General features: G+C 35.5%; 1 protein-coding gene across 1 annotated transcript in view; it reads left to right on the top strand.

Moving 5' to 3' along the window:
• The window catches only part of PIBF1 (progesterone immunomodulatory binding factor 1), a gene marked incomplete at its 5' end in the record, with an annotated part of 123,902 nt that extends 101,548 nt beyond the window's left edge, over nt 1-22,354 (top strand). Inside the window, 2 exons of the mRNA XM_082494717.1 lie at nt 19,749-19,928; nt 22,196-22,354. Of these exons, the coding sequence (XP_082350843.1) occupies nt 19,749-19,928; nt 22,196-22,252 (237 nt within the window). The 3' untranslated portion in view covers nt 22,253-22,354. The remainder of the gene's footprint in view (nt 1-19,748; nt 19,929-22,195) is intronic.
• Nucleotides 22,355-22,984: the final 630 nt, after the last annotated feature.

Below are 22,984 nucleotides of genomic sequence, written 5' to 3'. Positions count from 1 at the left end.
AATGATTTGGCAAGGATTTGCAGAGAAAAGACATTAGTGAATAGAATGTTATGAATGTGAGGAAAAACAACACCAAGTTATATATACACAGTGACAGGACCTAAATAGCCAGTTACTTGTTCAGAAAGATCATCATAGAGTCTTTATATCAATAGTTCTCTGAAAATACCCTTTCAATTCTCTGACCGGGAAGAGGAGATGGGCAGATTCCTTTCAAGGAATCTGCAACACCCCGAAATTATCCTGGCTGAGATTGCATTGTCATTCATTCTAATATAATTATTTCCATAGAAAACTGACTATCCATGCACCTCTTGAAGTCCTCTCACTCCACCTTCTAAACCATTCTTCTACACAGAATCATAGAATGGTTTGGGTTGGAAGGGACCTTGAAGATCATCAAGTTCCAACCCCTCTGCCATAGGCAGGGACACCTCCCACTAGACCAGGTTGCTCAAAGCCCCATCCAGCCTGGCCTTGAACACCTCCAGGGATGGGGCCTCCACAGCTTCTCTGGGTAACCTGTTCCAGTGCCTCACCACCCTCATGGTGAAAAATTTCTTCTTAATATCTAATCTAAACCTGCCCTCTTCCAGTTTGAAGCCGTTCCCCCTCATCCTATCACTACATGCCCTTGTACATCTCCTTTCCTTGCTATTCTCCCAAATACCCTTCTTACTTCAGTAAACCAAACCCCATGTCTTGAATTGGTCTGAACCAGTTTGTCTGTGCTGACCAGTTACAAAACCATTTTCTGTTGGAACCAAAACAAAACGATTTTACTGACAGCTGAGTCTAAGTGAGCCACAACTTAAGTGAAAACTGCACTAATTTTGTTCCTGAGTGCAGATGTGAAACGATCACCTTAAATCAAAGTAAAAAGAAAACAAGTTCTTAAGTTGTTTACTTTCTATGCTGCATGTTTGTCTGATGCAGTTTCCTCCTAGAATAGCTTTTGCATTTAATTCTCTGAATTGATTGTAGTGTTTGTGAAGCTCTGTGCATAGAGATTAAAACAGTCTAATTACAGAAGAGAGTAATTGAACATGCTCCCCTACAGTAACCTGCAGGTGTCATTGACCTGGCAGGATCAGCTGTAGATGCATCAGAAGTAATCATTTGGTAGTTCTTATTTCCAGTGTCTGTATCCACATTGTATATTTAAATTTCAAATTCAAGACTGAGACAAAGGCAAATGCTAAGTTTGGGTTATTTTTATGTGTCCTGGTTTGAGGTAAAACAGAACCAATCTTCTGTTCAGTAACTTTACTTTTTTGCTAAGCCTGTTCTTGCTTTTTTTCTTTTGGTTTTTGATGTTCTTTTGTTTATATGAAAACCACTGGTCTCTATTAATCTAATGGAACACATTTAAGGCATTTCTAGATAATTTATGTATATTAATGCATTATCATATCATTATATTAATGATATGAAACTCTGAGGAAACATGACTAAATTGTATAAACATGTAGTGAATTTTCTGAATTTGCAATATGATAGGCCCTTGGCAGGCTAATTTCCAGTTAATTTCTTTCAGCATTTCCCGTTCCTACACCTTCTCCCCCAAGTAGTTCTGCCCCCAAGTAGTTAAGCCTTGTGTGCCTAGTTTTAGTAATCATATCAACCAACATGCATTGCAACTGATTAAAATCAGTAGAAAGTGGTAAATAAAGGTAAAATTTAACAATGTTTTGTAAGAAAACTATGACATTTCTGCCTCAAAGCTATGCAACATTGTTTACATCCAAATGACATTACCCCCTATGACTACCAAGATAAACTATTCCTGATATGCAGCAGTTTGCTGCTTTGTATTATTTCACCACGTGAAATTTTCAAACTGTGGCCAACAATGGGAGCAAAGCTGAGTGAGACAGGCTTTATAAAAAAGTAAGTAAATACCTGAGTCTGAAACAGACTTCATCTGGAATGTTTCTCATACCGTAGATATTAAGAAATTAAGCAAATATTTCCAAAATTATTACAGTTTTGTCAAATTTCTTTTTATATCTTTTAAAAATAGGCCGTATTAGTCATATTGTTTTACCTAACAGTGATAATGTTTTTTCAAGTCACCTATGAAGAAAAGGATATAAATAGTGAAAAAGAAACATTAGAAGTTGCGTGTTGGGGGAAGAAAATTGTTAAATGCCAGTACAAGGCCCAAAAAAAAAGCCCTAAGAAATACTAAAATAATCTGAAGTTGTTTTAGGAAAATGTGTGAAAATAACTAGTATGTGTGTAGTTTGACTTTTATAATTTCTGTTTATTCCTAATGCAGCCTTTTACTTTTTACTTTTAATGCAGGCCTCTTCCAGTAGTTTCACAATTTATGAATTTCTCTAAAAGGCAGTTATCTCATGTGTTGAAATCTTTCTACAGAATAGGGCAACTTAGTCTACAGTGTATTAGTCCTCAAATAATTTTTTTTGCCATCTTAATAAAAATATTAAATATGCAGAACATCACAATTTCAGAGTCAATTTCCCTGCTAATAGAAAAAGATACTCCAGACTTTCTAATCTTGGGCTAATAAAGACTTGACTTCATTTAGACAAGGTATGTGTTTTTAAATAAAAGTTATTTGCAATCTGTAAATAAAATCTATGCAATTTGAAAAAATCTAAATTATGGTTTTATATGTTCTGTACTTGCTATCATGTAATATGATTAATATCAGTCTTGTTTAGTCATTGCACATACTAAACTGTCATGTCTTGTTAAGAATTACCTTCTTGCCCTTGTGTTTGCAAGTAAAAACATTAGAATTCTTGAACAGATAAATCTAAGATATTCATAGTTAACATAAAATGAAGTTTAGGTATGTTAAAAGCACAAGCAAAATGCCAAAACAATGTTAATGCTGTCTTACAGCGACATGTTTCAGTAAGTACACAATTTTGACTTAAGGTATTCCAGCCTGTGTGGTCTCAGACTGTATTAGCTCTTTTTAATGAAATGTTAGAGTTTGAGGGGTTGGGGGGGGGGGGGGTATTTTTATCTGGTTGTGATATCAGCTTGTTTCATAATGCTTGCTTTGGAGATAATTACACCATTTTATACACTTTTTAGATAAAAAAATACATTCTGCCTAATCTTACTTCCCTTTTCAGGTATTTTAATTTGGAAATAAAAAAGTTACATATTAAATTCTTAATCTTGGAAGAATTCATATAGGGTTCTTACGTGAGCTCTTTTATTACACAAAAAAAATGACACCAGATATTCATGTAATAAAATAGTTCATTATTTCAAGTTATGTAGACTGAGCTAATTTGAAGTTCATTATTATATTTTGCTGTGGGAAATTAAAATGAAAATTGGTCATTTGACTATACGTATTCTAAAAAGGTTGGGTGCACCCATATGGGAAAAAATATAAGATTTCTTTTTTAGGCTATATTCTTGGCCCAAATTCTTAATTGTTTCTTGACCTTCTATTTCAGTATTTTTATGAATTAATTAGTAAATGAAAGTGGAAAACTTTTTAATCTAGCTTCTCATTTAGGTCATTGAGAATAGGCTGGTATGGTAAAATTTCTTCTTCATATGGATAAATGCAAACTTCATTATTTGAGAAGGAGTACAATGGCATTATCGTGAATGATCAGTATCCAGGATCATGCTGAGTTTATGTTCTTAGAGGTTCATAATAAAGCCTTCACAGTGCTGCTGCCCTCGTTGAGCTGCCAGAAGGAACTAGGGTACGTAGTATTGTGATGCCGTTTGTAAACCCTTCAGTTCATGGTAGTAAGTACAGTTAGTACAGCCAAATTTTACAGCTGATTTGAGACTAAGGAATTTTATATGTTTTGTCTAGATAACCAACAGCGTTTTTAATTGTTTTACAGATCCATCAGAAGAGCATAAAACATTGTTTGGAGGAACAATGGGGTCTCCCGTTAATAACCTTCTAGTAAACAGTGTTTGGTTTTTTAAAAAAGGATATTTCAAATCCAGATTTTTTTTTTTTCATTATTATTTGTGTTCTCTTTTTAATCAGCTGAACTTTACACTTTTGACCCTCTATCTTTAACTGTGGAGAACCAAACCATCCCAAAAAAAAAAAAAAAAAGACTTGCGGTCTTGGTTCTTACAACTCTAACTTCAGCAGTTACCTTATACCCCGAAATGTGGATCCTTGTTGCCGTAGAGTCTTTGTGTAGTCAGGAGAGCATGCGTAAGAAGCACGTTCCCCCAAAGCATAAATCAATATTAAATTATATATTATGTCCAGGTTGACCCAATAGTTATAACAATGCCTTACCTCTTTGCTCGTGATTCTCCTTCTCTCTTCTCTTCTTACACCAGCCATGGCACTTCTCTAATGCTGCTCTGGAACCATTCATATCACTAAACAGAAACCTAACCTGACCAAAAAAAGCAAACCACAAAAATGTATGGCTGTCCATTAGGATAGCAGTTCAAATCACCTTTGGAAAGGGTCCAGCAAGGAAAAGAGCAAGTAAAAAATTTTGTATGTCAGTATTACTTACCTGTGTAAAAGAGGGCATTTTGTATCCAAAACTGTAGAGTATTGAGTGTAGTGTAGAGTGTAGAGAAGCACACCAAGCTTCTGCGCTGTCCTTTATCTGCGTCCAAACTTTATCCTTTTGTGCGTATAACGGGAATCTATCAGTTAAAGGTACCAAACTGCACTTCTTTAAGTGCTAAAGTTAAGTGGGATGAATCCACTAAATCTTTTTAGCTGAAACTCTTGATCCATGATTCCTTTTATCTGTTTGGTTTTTTTTTTTTCCCTTCTCTTCCAACAGTCAGCCTTTGACTAAAAGAAATATTTACCGTGAGCTCTGTGATCTTGGCACTTCCATTGCCTTTCATGCTTGATGCAGTTGTTAGTGTTTTGGAACATCAGAAGTGCAATTTTAGACTTTATACATTGGCTTGCAAACTTCAGATGAAAACTTGGAAGGGCAGTCTGTCAGCACTCAGATGTTTGGCAAGAAGTTTTAGTAATCATTTTTTGAGGTTACATTTAAGAGGTTATAAATTTGCTATGCTTTGATGTATGGCATTTTACTATTTCTTCAGATATTTAAGATGCAGACGTATCATAGTGAAGAAAACCAATAAAATGCAAAATTAAATTATTTATTTTAGCTTTTCTGATTCAAAGTGCAGAGCATAGAAACTGACTTTTTAAAAAAATTAACAAGCTTATATTTTTAATGTGGAGTTCATAATTTGTTATTTTGGGGGGGGGGGAACAGCAAGTATAACAAATGGAGGGGATCTTTTTATGTTTTAAATTGAAATATTCTAGGAGCCACAAAAAGAAACAAAACTGAGACAGTGGTGTAAGAGACACCAATAGAAGGCTTTAGATAGGTATTCCTCTAAGTGCTAAGATCAGTTTCACTTTATGTGAATATAAGGGAGTTAATTTACGCTACCTTTTTTAACTGCTTGAAATCACCTATGTGCAATGCAATCTGGCAATACAGTAATCTTTAATCTATAAATGTAAATCTAATATTGTGAAACTATTGTAGTAAGAAACAAAAGGTTAAAATTTATGACAGAAATGGTGCAAATGAATGGTGCTTATGCAGACATGATTAGTTATCAGCACGTGAACATTATACACTGGTTAAAAAGATATGAAAACCTGCTGATATTTTATCTCCTTTACACATCTGTGCACTTGTGGTACATTAGCAGCTGTGCATACAAGTGATAGAATGTAAACTTGCTGAACTAGTCACCTGCCTTATTGACACATTCATGTGTTACTGTGCCAAAGCTCTTCAAGTGAAGTTAGCAACCAGAAGCCAGGCTCTGGCTATCTGCTATGGGGCAAAGGAGAAAACGTGTAGTAGTAGTTTAAATAAACCTATTTGATATCAATCAGTTAAATAGATACAAACACATGTAGTTTGATTGCTGTTTGTTTACTTAAATCAGGTTAGCTTATGTCAGTAAATTGTTGTGTCGCTCTAATTGAATTGAGTGCTAAATCTGTCTAAATGTGTGTCCCTGAATTGGTATGAATCTTCAGCTAGACTGGGTTAAAATTTACCTAGGTTAGCCATTGCAAGTTCCTATTGTTTTTAAAACATATTAAAGTAAAAAAACTGCTGAGCTGTTCTTGCTGAGAGTAGTCTACCAGGTTAATACTAAAATGCTAATTGCCCAAGTGACTGTTCTGTTGAACTTATTCTCTAATTGGCAGGTCATAGGCTTTCCAAATCTGATGCATAACTCAGCATTTATGAGTAAAACTAATTTTTTTCTTTTACTACCATGTATCTCTTCTCCTCTTCCAGGTTTTCTTAATAATATGTCAAAATAATCATGTTTGTAACTCAATATTTGTCTGGCTTTCACCACAGTAACTGAACATCTCACAAATGTTATTGTCCCCACAACTTCAAGCAGAAAAGTATCATTACCCCTGTTTTGCAGAAGCAATACCCACAATGAAAGAAATGGTGGTTTGTCTAAAACTCCCCAGAGTTTGTGGTAGAGGTTAAGAGTTCATGTGTCCTAATACAGTATCTTAATCACAGCCATTCTTCTTTCCTTACATGTTTCAGTTCAAAAGCCCAAAAAGAAAATGTCTTTAGTGTTTATTTTTATGACCTGGACGCAAATTAACTCTCTTCTCTAAGTCATCTTCTTACCTATGAACTGATTGTAATTTGGAAGTAGTTTCACAAACAACATTAGTTTCACTTTGTATCATTCTGAGAATTTACATTCATTTTTTAATCCGCGTTTCATGAAAAAGGCCATTTTCGAAAGTCCTGTGAGTCTCTTAAAAATGAAAACTAGTGATTTTTTTATTTGAACTGTAGAATGGATATTTTATATTTTGTTTTCATAATCAATATGCATGCACCTGTATTTTACATGCCCACTTTGGAATAATGGTTCTTAGTTTGGTTCTTTATTTTAGAAATCATATCTGTGCTATTAAAGGCCAGGGACTTCTTCCTGTTGCTGGAACTAAGTGGCACAGTGAGATTGGTTCCATAGTCCTTGCAGCTATTGTGCTCCAGACCAGGCTAGTCGTGTCCATAAATGTATCCTCTAGGCCCATGTGATGGTTACCCTAACACTGAGCTGTTATTTCTCTTGGATTTCTCTTGGATTGATTTCTCTTGGATTTCTCTTGGATTGATTTCTCTTGGATTTCTCTTGGATTTTACAATTCAGTGTGTCTGAAATAATGTAAGGGTTGAATATGACTTGAAGGCATGTGACGTGCTTGAGTATACAAAGCCAGCTGGGATAGCATTGGGAAACTATGCAGAAACAAAGGAGACGAATCTGATTCAACTTCACCCATCCTTCTTTTTGAGAGCAGTCCAAGGAATGAACTGTTCCTAGAACCATATTTAGGTGACAGCTAGTTGAAATCATCCAGAACAGAGCCCGGGCGCAAGGTAATGCTTATGCAGTATAGGTTGGCAGGGTTCAGTGCCCCAGCTCAGTCCTGGCACGGTTTTGCTTAGCAGTCCTGGTACATCCAGACAGATTGGGTGATGCTATCATTGGCTACTTCTACAGAATTCTAGTATTCTTTATTTTCAGCTAGTTCTTTAAAAAAAAAAAAAAAAAAAAAAGTCTTTTTAAAAAGTTTTTTCTTCTAGCTGAAAAAAGGGAAAAAAATTCACAGCAGGCTGGAGCTCTTAATGTGAGTGAGATTAAAAGTGTAGTTTGTTTTGTCCAAGCAAACAGAGAGGACTGATAGGGTGCAAAAAAAGGTGATAAACATAAGGCAGCATTGTGTAGGTAATAAGTAAGAACAGAGAAAAAGACAGAACAAACAAGACAGAACAGTGAAGTTAAGAACAGAAAATAGTTATTTCATTATCTTTAAAACGTAGAAAATCTGACTTATTCCTTTTTAATAAATGGTTGCCAAATGCATTTTCCAAGTGTGTGTAAGATTGGAGAGAGTCCACATGATCAAGCAGGAGGAACAGCTACTAATTAGTCCTATTAGGATATGCATAGTTTGTTAATGGCTCTAAGAGTTTTTCAGAGAGCTTCTATAAAAGATCAGGCTAAGGTTCCTGAGGATTGATATAAATCTTGATGAATATTGGACGTTAAACATGGCCACGTGAATTATCAGAAGTGTTTGCAGTTCTGTGACATCGTTCCAAAATTTTAATGTTTCCAGAATCTGAGAATCTAGTAGTTTCTGTGCTTGCACATATTTATCTCATGCCAGTATCCTGCCCAAAACCCTGTGACTTCTGAATAGTTATCCCATTCTCTTGCCTACAAAACTGAAAGAAAATACAGGTGCTTTTATTCTTCTTTTCCTCTTTTGAGGAGAAGCAGGGTCTCCTGAAGTATCTGTGCGTTACCTTACTTTGACCAGTTACTCCTATATTCTTATGTTTGTCTTTCTTACTTTTGTATTGCCCTTGGGGAATGCCCCTCACTGCTAAATTAACTACTCCCACAGTTTCGTTACATCTCAGCAATGACCTTGAGGATTCCAGATGAGTTTTCAGCATTTTATTATTAGTCATACTTTAAAGTATGGCTAATACTATCCTTAGCTGTAATTAAGTTATGCTGAAGATGAATGACTAGAAGTAACCTAGGACAGAAAGTCAGCGTGTTGGATTTAGGAACCTGGAGAGTAGCAACAGCTGCCATCTGCAAAAAACAGAGGTAGAAAGAAGTTCAGAGGCTCATAAAAAGCTTTGGAGGCAGAAGGGGGAGGGCAGTACGTGTTTAATCAGGGATGGAAGCTTAGTGGATAAAAGGAGAAAACTGCTTTGTTGGGAGAGAGGGGAAGGAAGGGATATCTGCAGGGGTTGGGAAGACAGACTGAAAAGAAGTGATTGGTAACAGGTGCCTTCAAACAATCTCTAGCTCTGCCTCTTTCCCTGCTTTTCTGTGTAAAAGATTGTACATGATAACGTCAAAATTATTTGTGTTTCTAAAGTGAATGACTTCCTGCTCCTCTATGTGCTGCAACTTGTTTTATATAAAAAAAATGCTGATGTACAATGCTTAGCTCTCTTTTTAAATGTTAAGCCACAGAGTAATTATCATTTTTCTTATGCTACGTTTATGTTCCAAGATTCTAGTTTCTATTAATGTTCTGCATGTTTTCTAAGTAGATTACAGGGACATTTCTGCATCACAAGTAAGCCCTGGAGCTATTCTCAGCTTAAAGCTTGGAGAAACAAAGTGACATTTACATTGCTAAATGAGCGTAGAAAAGTTTCTGGCTCATTTTTTACAAGGAAAAATATGCTCCTAAGTAGTATTTTGCCTTTGTTATCTATTTTGATGCTGTCAAGCCTTCCTAAAACTTGAATTCCAAATAGTACTGAATTTAGGAAGAGGAAGGACTTAACAGCTGGGTACATACATTGTTTTCTTGTAGCTGTATTATTCGGAAGGTCTTACTAGTGTACATATATATTTTTTAAAGAATTACCTTCCCTTTTGTAGTGGCATACACTAAACAATTGTGTGCTAAATGGTGATTTGTACTCAACAATTTTGGGGTTTTTTTAGAGTCTTAGAAACCACGATAACGCAGGGTTCAGTGATGTCAATTAATAAGTCAAATATAAATACATTTTTTGCTCTCAAAAATAGAAAGTTTCATAGGCAAAATGCAACTTATTTATGGAATATGGGATGGAATTGGCATGTGCATTTTAAATTACATGGTTTTGAGAGAGCCAGAATCAGTTAAAGTGGTAAACATTTAAAGAATTAATTGTTGGCTGTTGAACAATCTGAAATTGTTCAGAATTTTTGAACATTTAACTGATGTTTTGTTATATTATTTTTTCCTGTATTGGCTATGAATATTTCTATCACTTTCTGCTGTTATCCAGCTGTGTAAAATTTTTACTTTTGTTCACTTTATGGTAGCATTTGAATACTACCAAGTGGAAAGTGAATTTAAATACTCTGTAAGAAATACCAAAGACAGGGAGAACCAAACTAAAATGTAACCCTCTCAGAAAATACAAGAACTTCTACATAATCATTTATGCAAATAAGGCTGTTTTGACATATTAGCATTTTTAGCATCTCTTTCCTGTAAGTAGAACTTACTGAAGAAAGCGTACTTTTTATTAAACTTGACTTTAAGTAAATGAGTGTCACAACAGCTCAGATTAAAAACTGTTTGGGGATTTAGTCCTAGTTATAATTGGAAATATATTTCTGATTTTCAATAAAAAAAAGTGAAAAAGCCTTTCAGAATTTGACATGCAAGTTCTGAATTATGAGGCAAATTATTTCCTATTTTTCTTAAGAAGTTAGAAAGATTTAACTGTTAAGAACAAATTTCAAGGTACAGCTGAAATAGGCAGAGGTTTTTCTGTATCTAAAAAGACAGCAGCCATTCACTGCAATGACCAGGCCATTTTATTGTTGCCACAGTTCTAATGCATTCACCTTATAAAACTGGAAGTAGTTTGTAGATCCATATAGTAACAGATCTGTCAGTTCATTTTAAGGTTTTATATGCACTGAGGTATAGAGAACTCATGAATTAAGTGTAGTGAGGAGAAGCCATCAACATCCTGCATATGGTCTGGCATCTTTCCATCATCCAGTTATCAGGTTCGTTTGTTTGATCAGGACATTTCATAGTGTCTTCCAGTTTCCAGCTTTACGGTGTGTATCCGTGTGTCTAAGATGACCATGTGTGCAACTCTCATACCAGAATTCTTGCTGACTTCTGATATTTCCAGTACAACTGCAATTGAGGATGCAACTATGTCAAATACACCCTGCCTTAAATGAGGGATTAAAGCATGACTTGTGATATTTTCTTAATTGCATAGGTGGATGTTAAAATCTTCTTTGAGCTCTGTTTTGCATGCAGGTTCTAATCCTGATAGGCGCAATCCCAAAGCATTCCACTGAAGCTGAATTTGTACCATTTGTGCCACTGTATCCTATCCATCTGCAGTCATAAATAGTGGAATGGACTGATTTACCAGTTGCTTCATTTTGCTGTCATGTCAAAATGGAGCTTCTGTAATGTCTTTCTACTATTTCACACTTTGTCATCATTAATATTAATGTACAGTGTTGTTAATTCTGTGCTAATAGTGTTGGTCTTTTTTCCACTTTCAGACAAAAAAGGGAGGCAAATAGTTCATTCCAGGTTATAGGCTAGAGCCCTTCTGCAATGTGTCTCTAGCTGTTTGGCAGAAATAAACCCCGTGAAGAACAGTTCTAAAATAATTCTTTGTGTGAATTGTCAGTACTTCTAAAGAGGAGACATTCAAGGTACTACTTTTGCTTGAGAATCTAATTCCTTGATAATGACACATATATGTCTCCTTTCTCTAAGTACACTCCAAAGTTAGAGTACCATACTCAAACTTTTCTTCAGAGTGCTGTATGCAAGTCATTGCTATATGTTGAAAGGTGGAGGAACCAGGTTAAATTTCAGTCCTCTGGTCTGTTGTTCTCCAGAAATACATTAGTGACTTGATGTTCTATGTCAGCAATTTGTACAGAAGGCTCCATTTGTTTACCTCCATTTTTAACTGGTGAACTCCAATGATATTAAAGACTATTACCAGTATAAAGATGATCTGAAAAATCCTTTATCAAGACAAGTGAAAAAGTAGCAGAGAATGAGTTTGCCAAATTTTAAAAATCTGTAGTGTAGATGTCTACATCTGAAAATTGTCTAGGGGTTTGTAGTCAGAAAAGAAAAACAGGCACTATTATGGTGTGATTTACCTTATCCTCATCAAAAATCAGCAAAATTAATTGTAGAATCATAGAATAGTTTGGGTTGGAAGGTACCTTTAAAGGTCATCTAGTCAAACCCTCCTGCAATGAGCAGGGACATCTTCCACTAGATCAGGTTGCTCAGAGCCCCGTCCAACCTGACCTTGAATGGTTCCAGGGATGGGGCATCTACCGCTACTCTGGGCAACCTGTGCCAGCGTTCACCACCCTCATTGTAAAAAATTTCTTCCTTATATCTAATCGAAATTGACTCTCTTTTAGTTAAAAAACATTACCCCTTGTCCTATCACAGCAGGCCCTGCTAAATATTTTGTCCCCATCTTTCTTATAAGCCCCATTTAAGCGTTGAAAGGCCACAAGTAGGTCTCCCTGGAGCCTTCTCTTCTGCAGGCTGAATAACCCCAACTCTCTCAGCCTGTCCTTATAGGAGAGGTGTTCCATCCCTCTGATCATTTCTGTGGCCCTCCTCTGGACCCACTCGAACAGGTCCACATGTTTCCTGTGCTGAGGACTTCAAAGCTGGACACAGTACTCCAGGTGGCGTTTCACCTTCCTCGACCTGCTGGCCACGCTTCTTGTTATGCAGCCCAGGATACGGTTGGCCTGCTGGGCTGCAAGCTCACATTCTCGACTCATGTCCAGCTTTTCATCCAGCAGTTCCTCAAGTCCTCAGCAGGTCTGCTCTCAGTTCCTTCACCCCCATCCTGTATTGATACCAGGTGTTGCCCTGACCCAGGTGCAGTACCCTGCACTTGGCCTTGTTGACCCTCAGGAGATTCACAAGGGCCCACTTCTCAAGTTTGTAACGTGAATTTCTGACAGCTATATAGAAGAATCAGACAAGCTAGTTTGCCTAGGTTTAAATATTATTACTGAAGATATCTAAAGGTCAATGTGAGGAAGTCCAACCAAGTATCTGGTCACATGTTCCAAATCTGAACAGCAACCAGAATTCTCACAAAGATCCCTCTCCATCTTAATATCAGCTGTTAAATGATACAATTTTATTTTAACACAGCTTTACTTTCACAGAAAATGACAGTAGGAATCTAAGAAGATTCCAATTAAGAAAATGCACAGACTTCATAGAGGACAACATCCTTAGTATTTTCTCTACCATCACCTTATATGCCCATCAAGCTGGATCCCACTGAACACCCTGAGACAGACAACTATGAAGACAGTTCCTTCTGAACCACCCTGCCCTACCCTTTTCTAGATTGAGATCACTTTCTCTCAAGAAGGAGTTATAGGGAGTATAAATTATTTCTTTTCTGAGTTCTCCCAAGAACATTTGTATGTTGAACATGAACTTCTAGTTCTTGTGAGACTAAGAAATCATTTCTGAAATGTGCTCTTTACAAAACACTACTAAATGGATATAGCAGTCTTAAATGCTGATTTAGGTTTCTCAAGTCAGAGTTGTTTAACGTAGCCATAACCTCATTTTCTGAACTCTGCTTTTCCCTGTGCTGACTTGTTGTTTGAAGACTACAATAGCTGCCTAAATGGGAGGATATGTGGATGTGAAGACAGATTGCATTGACTTGGCACGAACATGTTTTTCATCGCATTATGGCTGCGTTCCCTCGCTTGCATGTTCTGTTACAGCTATTGTTTTTATTGTTGTTGTTATTTTAGAAGTAGTTATAGCCAGAATAGCCACCAGAGTGCTAAACTCAAACCTACTATTTGGCTCACATATTGAGAAGAGTCCCAGCTCTGGACTCAAGCTGTAGTGCACTAAGTCTCTTGTGAAGCAATTTTTTGTCCAGTCCCCTTTATGAAAGGGGGACTGTCAAACTGTTCTTTGGACCTAAAGACAGTGCTGTAATCTCTGATTCCTCCAGACTGGATACATATTTTTATTTTGAGTTATAATTTAACCACATGGGGACCATATGGCAGTTAAAGTGAGGAATACAAGCTTTCCAAAGGAAGTCCTGAACATACATGCTTTGCTTTAACAGTACAGAAGACTTACAGACTAGGGGTGGGGACCTGCATCTGAAGTCATCATCTTAGTGCTTGACTCACAAATTCTGAGAGACCTTAAGTTTTGGTCAGCATCTTTGAGGGAGGCAAACCTCTGTTTTTATCCTTCCTTCAGCTGATTTTTCTGGTTTTGTTAGTGAAATTGGTTTTCTTGTTTAAAGACCACAGGTTTTAGTGCCTTTTCTGTGTTTCCATTCTTTTATTGGGAATTTATATTGTTTTCTTCTCTGGAAACACTTGTCAGTCATGAAAATTCAGTGGTTCTGCCAGAACCTGATACATTTTCTAGGACAGAAATTTCTTGTTCAGCTTCTGCAAAACAAGTTCTCTGCTTCAAAATGGAGTTATAATCCAAGGTGAAGTTTGCAATCACAAATTCTAAAGCTAAAAGTAGAATACCATTTGTCGCAGTAAAGGTTCAGTTAACTGTATGTGCTATTGTAAGGGTCACTTTTCCTTTAGAGGATATTTGTCTGCATGCAGTTACCATGGGCTTTACTGCATGAGGAAGGAGCCAGATGGACCCGGCACTTGTTGGTGGCTTCTGTGACAATTTTAGTGATACGAAAAAACATAAAATTTACTATCAGAATGAATTATCTTCAGGGTAGAAAAGTAGATGTCTCTTCCTACTGAGCATTTCCAGCTGTTCAGTTTGATCTACATAAAGGTGTTGGGTTTTTTTTAAGATCACTGTAAGGAGATTATTTGAAGGTGCAAGACATCCCTGCCATAAGAACATAAGAATTGACATTTATGTAATTGATTCCTGTAAGCCAGTTGTTTTTTCTTGAGACTGTTATTTTGCATCTGCTTCCAGAGCATGATATATTTATATATATCATTTTAACTGCTTATATAAATGTACATATTTATTGTACATTATAGATACACATATATAATGTTAAATGCCTTTGCAAGCTTCTTTGTTGCTTTGATTATAATTACATAACAGAGACAGTAACAAGAAAAATCTTTATACTTGTTGACAATCCACTGAAAAGAAGTGAAATTACTATCTTGTCCTTAATGTAGGCAATTTTTTCACATACTTCATCAATTATTTACTCGATAAAAAAGCATTTTTGTATGCCTCAGTCATTTTCCATAGACAATTTCCATCAGGCAATTCTTTTTCATTTTGTTTTGATTATGTAAGTTATGATTTTGTTATAATATTTAATATTAAACTAATTTTGCATCTTTGTAGTACCGAATTAGGAAAATATAAGATGCATTTCTGGTACATGTGCGTTTGAGCATGTATCAAGGACAACAAAACCAATGTTAATAGAGAACCCCTCATAGTATCTATAACTCGAAATACATTTATATTTTATATTGCTGCATGCCTTATTTTTGCATTTTCTTGTGTCTGTCTCCTCGTTGCATTGCTAGTTGAAGGAATCAAATTTTATCCTTCATATCCCCAAACTGTTATTCAGTCTCCTTTTTGCTAGGAACTATTTCAATTATCTGTAATAAACAGGTAAAAACAATTTTAAATAAAATAAACTTATTTTTACTTGTTTCAAGATTAAACATTGTCATAAGTATCTCGGTTTCTTCTGAAATAGGAGTGTTATGAGCAGATAGCATCCAACTATTTTGCCTCTTTTACTTTACCTTTTAAAAAAGATTGACACTTCTTTCATTTGTTTCCTTTAACATTGTTTTAAAGCTTGATGATTTTAGTATGATATGTAGTTTTTGCAGACTGTAAGAGTTCCACCACAACAGCACTGATAGCATTCACCCTATTAAATTAACAAGGTAGAATTAGGGAAAAATCCCATTAATTAATGAACATCATGGAAAAGATTAGTGCCTATCCTTTGTCTGTACCTAAATATCTCCTTCTCTGTTTGTGTATTGGCACACAAAATTACATTTGCTATTTTTAACTAAGGTTGTTAGATATCACAGTACCAAAAAAAAATGGAAATAAGCAAGCAAGTTCTTCTGATACTATTTACAATGCAATACATGTTACCTTATCTCACCTCCTGCTACATTGCTCCCATTTTTCTCAGTCCATTCATTCTAATCACTTATTTTGAATTCCAGATACTTTCTGGTTATGTATGCAAAAGTTTCAATGTTTGTTTTATAGTTCAAGTAATCTTCATTAAATGTAAATTAATGCGGGTAAGTGGAATAAAGGATGTTAGGTTGTTCTAAAGTATGAACATATTTATGTTTAGGAAAACTTACACGAGTAGATGATCTGTGGTGTGAATGCCTGTTCTAAAAATTCTTTTAATGCAGCAATTCGATACTTCAAATATGTGTGCAAGGGGAATTACGTTTGCACAGCGGCTATTCAGGATGAAAGTTGTTTTAGGTGAAGTAGAAGTCTGAGAAAAGTAAGTGATAAGGAGAATGAGGTGAGAAATGGATTCAGCTTACTACAACTAAATTTAAGTATCTGAATGGAGGTGTCTGCAGCGAGGTAAGCATCTTACTTTGCTTTATAGTCAATAGCAGCCTAGTCAGTATGGCTAGTGTTGTTATAAAACGATTCAGCCAACACACCAATAAGTGTCTGCTTCTGAAGGAGCTGAATCACTTTCCAAGCTACGCTGTCTGTAATGGAAAATTAGATTCCTAGCTTATGTGTAGATACTTAAGTTTAGACACAGAAATTTAGGTGTTAAAAGCTTGAATTAAGTCCCTTTTCATGTGTCACAAAGCTCATGACATTGGTTTTTTTGGCATTTGTGCTGGTAGGCAGAGTAGGTTAGCATCCTTAACAAAAATTCATCAGGTTTCTGTGGACAGACTTTCAACGCAGAGTGCAGCCCTGGTACTTGTTTGTGTGGGTGACACTCACTGTACATAAACAGTGGTTTTGTGCCAGCTGCATACTTTAATTCTTTCCTTGTTTCATCTTAACCCACCTTTTCTTGCTAACTGCATTGTTTTCAATGTACTTGCACCGCCACATCCCACAGAATATTGTGTAAGTGGGAAGTGGATGCTTGTTTTCCCAAAGTTTGGGACAGTGAGACCAAAGCTGTAAAGCCAGTGCAGAGAGGAGCTGGGTGAATCCACTCAGAGGTGTTAGTACTCATAGTCCTCCCAAGAAGGATTGCTGTCTAGCTCTCCAAAGCCAAAGCGCTCAGACCTGGAAGCCCCAACACAGTAACATACAGCTTGTGCATAGATAGCATGGCTTGCTTATATGTCCAGGAGCCAGCATGGCAAGGACTGAATACCTCAACGGAGAAACTGGGACATGCAGAGCTTTAGCAGCACTGTTTCTACAGTGCAGTGAGTAACTGAAGTGAATACTGTAAGTAAACAATTTGCACAGCTCTGCCTGGACATAGGACCATGGACTTGACATGGTAGAAATGTATAAAAGTTTTAACCGTCCATTTCTCTTTACGTCTTCCTTTACTTAGCTTATCCTGAAACTAATACACATCCTTCTGCACAAATTATTTTTCCTATCCGTTTTGAGTCCTATACCTACTTTCCCCTTTTTTCTCAAGGTCCTGTTCACACTGGAACAAGTTCCCATATTTCTGCTAAGCACAATCTGCAGAGCAGTTTTTTCCTTGCTAGCTTTCTAGACCAACTTGCCAGTTTTTAGGATTGGAGAATATTATTGAATCATGGTAGCATGCTGACAGTAGCAGGTAGTGTTGATGACTCTGTTTAGAATTTAAAAGGGAAGCTAAGAATTAAGATTGTGTTCAGGAGCAGAGAAATCTGAAGAGGTTGGTAAAATTAGTGCAGTTCAAGACAGAACTTTATTTTCAGTATTTCCTTGGTTGAAAACAGCAAATCTCTTGCAAATGTGTCAGGCCAATTTTCTTTTCTTGTTTAGCAGTACACATACCAATGATTCTATTGGATTCAGTGTTTCCTGTGCTATTTTGCCAAGTTTGTTAAGGTCTTTCTCACTAAATGCAGATGGATTTTAGAACAAACATTAAGGCGACTTCAGCTAAATTCTCGTGATAAATTTGGCTGTGATGCCAAAATAATTTAGTCGTTGTGGGCTAATTTGTCATCCCCACCCCTTGTCATTCCTTCCCATAGCTTCACGTTAGAGAATTCTCCTGTCACAGGGGAAGCTCGTCTGAGAGCTGACTCTCCAGAGCCTATTCCAAGTCTGAAAACAGACAAGCCTGTCAACTGCAGGACAGATTCTGTGAAGTAGAGGAGACCTTAGACTGCCAAGTGGATCTTGACACAAGAGAATTTGACCCTACACATACAGGTTTCAACTCTGTTTCTGAAATAAATCTGCGTGACAGTTTTTGGGTTTTGCCTTGTTCAAACGTGCAACTATTTGGTCCACAGAATAAGGCAGTTCAAGTATAGGAACAGCACTTGTTAATGTCAAAACATTGTTTATGTACAATTTAATCTCCTGTGATGGTGTATTTATTTGCTGTATACTTGCTTGAGTTATTTTCATCAAGAAATTCTGTCTATGTGTCGCTTTGGCAACATCTTTGCAGAGTTTACAACTTTGAAAAACATGTTGGCATCAACTATGCAGTCCTTTTAAACAGCTGCTCTGCAGTCATGCTGTTTCAACATGCCACCACACATGGCTGAATTATGCAAATAGTTAATATTAAATGACTGAGATACAAGAACAATTTGTACACTCGATAAAGCTGGTCTCTGGAGTGTAACATCCATTCATATAACTGAGTGTGGGACAATTTAAAGGCAACAACATGATTCTTTTGACTTTTTAACTTGTATTAAAGGCAGCAGTGGACAGAGAGAAGTTATAAGGCAGGAATATTTTAAAAGGCTGAGGGGTTTTTTTAACTCGTTACTAATAGTGCAATGAAAATAGAACGTGCATCAATGTAATTTTCTGGCAAGTATTAAGAAATAGGTAAGATATAACAAATGTTTGTCACTGAGCTATAAATATGAGTTACCCTGTTCTGGTTGAGAGATAAGATAGAATGTTAATTATAAAGATAGAATGTTAATTATATAGAATGCTAGTACATCAACAGTATTGCTTATTGAAGACAACAGCATTTGTAAAAAGCAAGCAAAAACATTAATAATTTAAAAAAATGTAAAATTGTCTTAAAATTTATTTTGAAAGGCTTTTCTACTGACCTTGCTGTTCTAGTTCGGCAATAATGAATGCTCTTAATAATAATAGTACAATAAATAATAATAAATAATGCTTTAAATTCTGTAACTTATTTTATAGTAATTACATCCGTTACATGTGGGGAGAGAGAACGTTAGGCACTAGGTGATGCAAGATCACAAAAGAAGATGTCCATATAAAGTCTCACAAAATATTATGCTTTTTTCTTTCTTACTGTAATGTACCTTTTCTGTTTTGTTCACCTAAGTAGTAAGAAATGGTTATTTTTTTAATTAATCCAAATTGTTTACAAAGCAAATTATTAGAACATCCAAAAAAGTCTGCATTTCTATATGCTCTTGGTTTTCTTTTCCCATGTTGGAACTTTCATTTTTCACAAAATTTCTTGTTCACTCTAATCCCATTTTTGCTGTAGGTCCTCTTAAGGTTTTTCATTGATTTTTCTTTTCTGATCTGGATGTAAAGACACATATATGTTTCTAGTAATGTATTTCTAAGACTTCTGTGCAAGACCTGTTGCTCAAAAGTACAGTTTGTCACAGTTGTTCAAGTTAGATTTGTAAACTCCCTTGGCCTGACAAAACAAATTCAAAATAATTCTTTTAAATTAAATGGAAGCTTAAATTAAAAGAGATAGATAGTGGGTTCCTTGTTACAAAGTAAGTGTTTTCTTTTACAGCCTTTAAGCAATACAAAATTTGAGTTGTATAAATCCTATGTGCCATTTTTATTTTCTTACTTTTACTAGTGTCCAATTAGTAATCTTATTAATAATGGCAAGTATATGTCCATGCTTATTAGATTTACTGATCCACTTACACATTTAGTTTGGTGACTATAAATTTAGTATTAACAAATAAATATTTAATAGGTTCAAATGCAATTTTACTGAATAACTTAACATTGTTCTTTTGTGGTTTTATAGGAACTAGCCACAATGAAACAGATTCTAATTAGTCTACATGGTAAACGCTATGAACAAAATTTACCTCTGTCTCATATTGATGTAAGAAGTGCGACTGCAAAAAACAAATCCAACCCTCTAGTAAAACTGCTGCCAGAACATGAAGAAGAAAATGTATTTACACCTAAGCCAACATTATTTGTAAGTACTATGATAAGAGCAAGTGCCATAAGCTTTTTTGATCATTCTCCTCACTTCTTAAAAAGAAAAATGTGGCTTCATACTTCAAGGAGATGTGTAATTAATTCAGCTGAATACTTGCAGCTCTTTATGGGAATGGTCAATGTTGAGGAGATAGATTACAGTTTATGATGTTATTTAGCTATTTGGTAGTTTCTACCTCTTAAGTTCACAGCAAACTAGATTTAAAAAAAAAAAGATCCATTATAATATTACAATATTAAGAGTGGTTAGCAAAATTTTAATAGCCAAAGGGATCCACAGACTGCACAATTTTTAATCTGCCCTGATCATGTATGAGTTGTGTGTGTGTGTACATATATATTGAGGAGCAGGAGTGAGGAAATAGGTGTATTTATATATACTTATATTTATGTATATATGTATATTAATGTGTGTGTATATATCTAAATATATATATATAAAAATGTATGCCCAGTATTGATACAACTTCTGTTACTAAGGATACCAGATATTATAAAATTTTGTTATGTTTCTTGGGAAAGTAAATGCTTGGATTTAAATATTTCAAGTGGCCTGCTTCAGATTTAGTGCCTCTAGTATTTGAAAGCTTCATGAAAATGGTTTAGAAGTTTCTGACTATGGCTGTGTCTGAACTAATAAATTTAAGACAGCCAAATTGCAATGCTGAATCACAAAATAAATCATGACTCTTCTTTACACTTCTTGAAGCTACCTTTCACTAGGGTAGATTGGTTGTATCCACACTGCATAGCATACATGCTATTTTGGTCCAAATATACATCTGTATAATTTTTTTTTTCTTTTCTTTTTTTCCCTGGTGGACACTTTAAAACTCAGTGTCTTAAATAATGTGAGGTTTATATTGCAGCACATCAGATACGTTTTTTCTAATACAAAATATAGGAAATGGTTGCAGCTCTTGGACGTGATGTGAGGGCATTTGGGGATTTTAGGGTTCAAAATTTGCCTGGATAGTGTTACGACACTAAACACAGGCATACCGAGTGTTGTCTCATCCACAATCCTGTCGGTAGTGCAGAATCATACTGCCCAAACTTTGTCTTTGACAGAGCTATTCAGTGAGCCAAAACAAAGCCAAAATGTGAACTAACAAGTAGGTTGTGTAGATGATCCAGGGTTTCAGTGTTTAATCTGTGGTGTTTTATTTAGGGATATAGAAATGGTGTAATAATGTAGAAAAAATGCTTTTACATTTAGAAACTGTGACCAATTTCTCTTTGAAAAATTGTAGTCTTTTCAGACTTTAGAGTAGGGAACAGAAAATGGGCAGATGGCAGGGTTTCTTCTTAGATGTGGAAAGAAGTTAGTAGTCCTGTGAAAATCCTGCCAATTTAGCTCAATTTCTAGAATTTTAAAAGCTTGCACAAATAGAGCAGATTTATTTTTGTAACGGAAATCTTCAAAATGAGGGAAAGGTGGAGATTAAAATGTGATGAGAACCCCCACCACCAGGCCAGCTGAATAAAGTCAATTTTTAAATTGAATAGTTATTAAGTCTTGGAGGAAAGAACGAATAGAGACCAGACAGAAAATGGAACTGGAAAGGGATGAATTTAGGGAAAACAGACAAAAGAGGCAGTACTCACTAACACAAGAGATTATACCCAATGCTGAAAGCTTGTTCCACCTCCGCTTCTTTAGTTTTATTTCTCTATACAAACAACTACTGAATTTGCCACAAGAATGTTAGGCAACCCTGACTGTGTAGCAGTAGCCCATAGGATTATGAAGTCAAGGCAGTGTTGCTCACAGATAATTCTCTGTGATTAAAATACTTTCTACACTGTCAGAAAACTGCTGAATTCTTTTATTTTTAATTATATTTTTTTAAGAACTATAGTTCTGTGTAAAGCGTTGGTCAATTATGGCACACCTAAGATCTCTTTTCTAAGTTCTATCCACTTGTCAAATGGGAAAGTCAGATGATGTTGTTTCAAATGAAACCTATTTATGGCACAGTTGATGCATGTTTTCATTTTATTTTAAAACAAATCATTTACTTCTTACTATATAATCTGCTTTTATTAACCTAGAAATAGGGAGATTTTAATACAGATATCTAGTAATAACCTTAAATGCACGGTCCGGTTTTTATTTGCATTTAAGTAAAGAACTCAGTTATCACTATGAAATACATAGGAAGGAAAGAGACTTTCATGTAGATTGCATGTTTTTCTTCTGACTTTCACTATCTCACAATTAAAACATTCTTTATTTTACAGACAAATAAAGAGGCACCTGTATGGTACAAGAAACTGCAGAAGAAAACGTCACCATAGCATTTTTCCAGAATTATTCAAAATAATCTTTTGGGGAGCTTTTCTTTGAAGAAAGTTATTTTCACCATAACAATGCCCTTTTTACCATAAAAGCAAGCAACTGTCCTTTTATACCTGTCAAATGATCTTATGCTTCATTAAATATTTTTTAGATCTGTCATGTGAATAAAATGTGTGGAAATAAGGCATGGAATGTTTTTACTAACATATATTTGAATTTTAAAAGATAAATAAACCCTAGCTTATTGTACATATTTATAATCTGGGCAGTTAAAGGGTGTGTTATTCAGAGTGTTCAAATTAATGCATGTTTTGGCTTTTTTATATTGTTTTTCTTGGACCCCGTGTTTCATGCCGCATTCCTTGCAACTATTCTGGCTCATAGAAATTTAAAAAATATACATGAGTTATAGCATCAGGCTATAGCCTACTTTCTATGAAGGAAATTCATGTCAGGTGGAAAAAAAAAATTAATTTCTTGTTGGCCTTGATTTGTATAGTTTGTCATTTGATGTCATTTGTTCTACCAAACAGGCATTAAGAATATTCTAAAGAAGCAATAAAATACATCTTAATTATCAGCACTGATACTTAATGGGCTAGATACGCTTGCTCTAGTGTAGTTAATCAGTGTAATAATACAAATAGAACCATGATGTACGTGTAAGCCCATCTTCCAAGAACATAGTCAACTTATTCCACCCCACCATCTATGTAGACTATAGAAAAGGT

The sequence above is a fragment of the Vanellus vanellus genome (assembly GCF_965231255.1).
Source record: "Vanellus vanellus genome assembly, chromosome: 1".
Classification (NCBI taxonomy): Eukaryota; Metazoa; Chordata; class Aves; order Charadriiformes; family Charadriidae; genus Vanellus; species Vanellus vanellus.
Note: the sequence above shows the minus strand (reverse complement) of the source record. Positions and strands in the feature narration are given on the sequence as shown.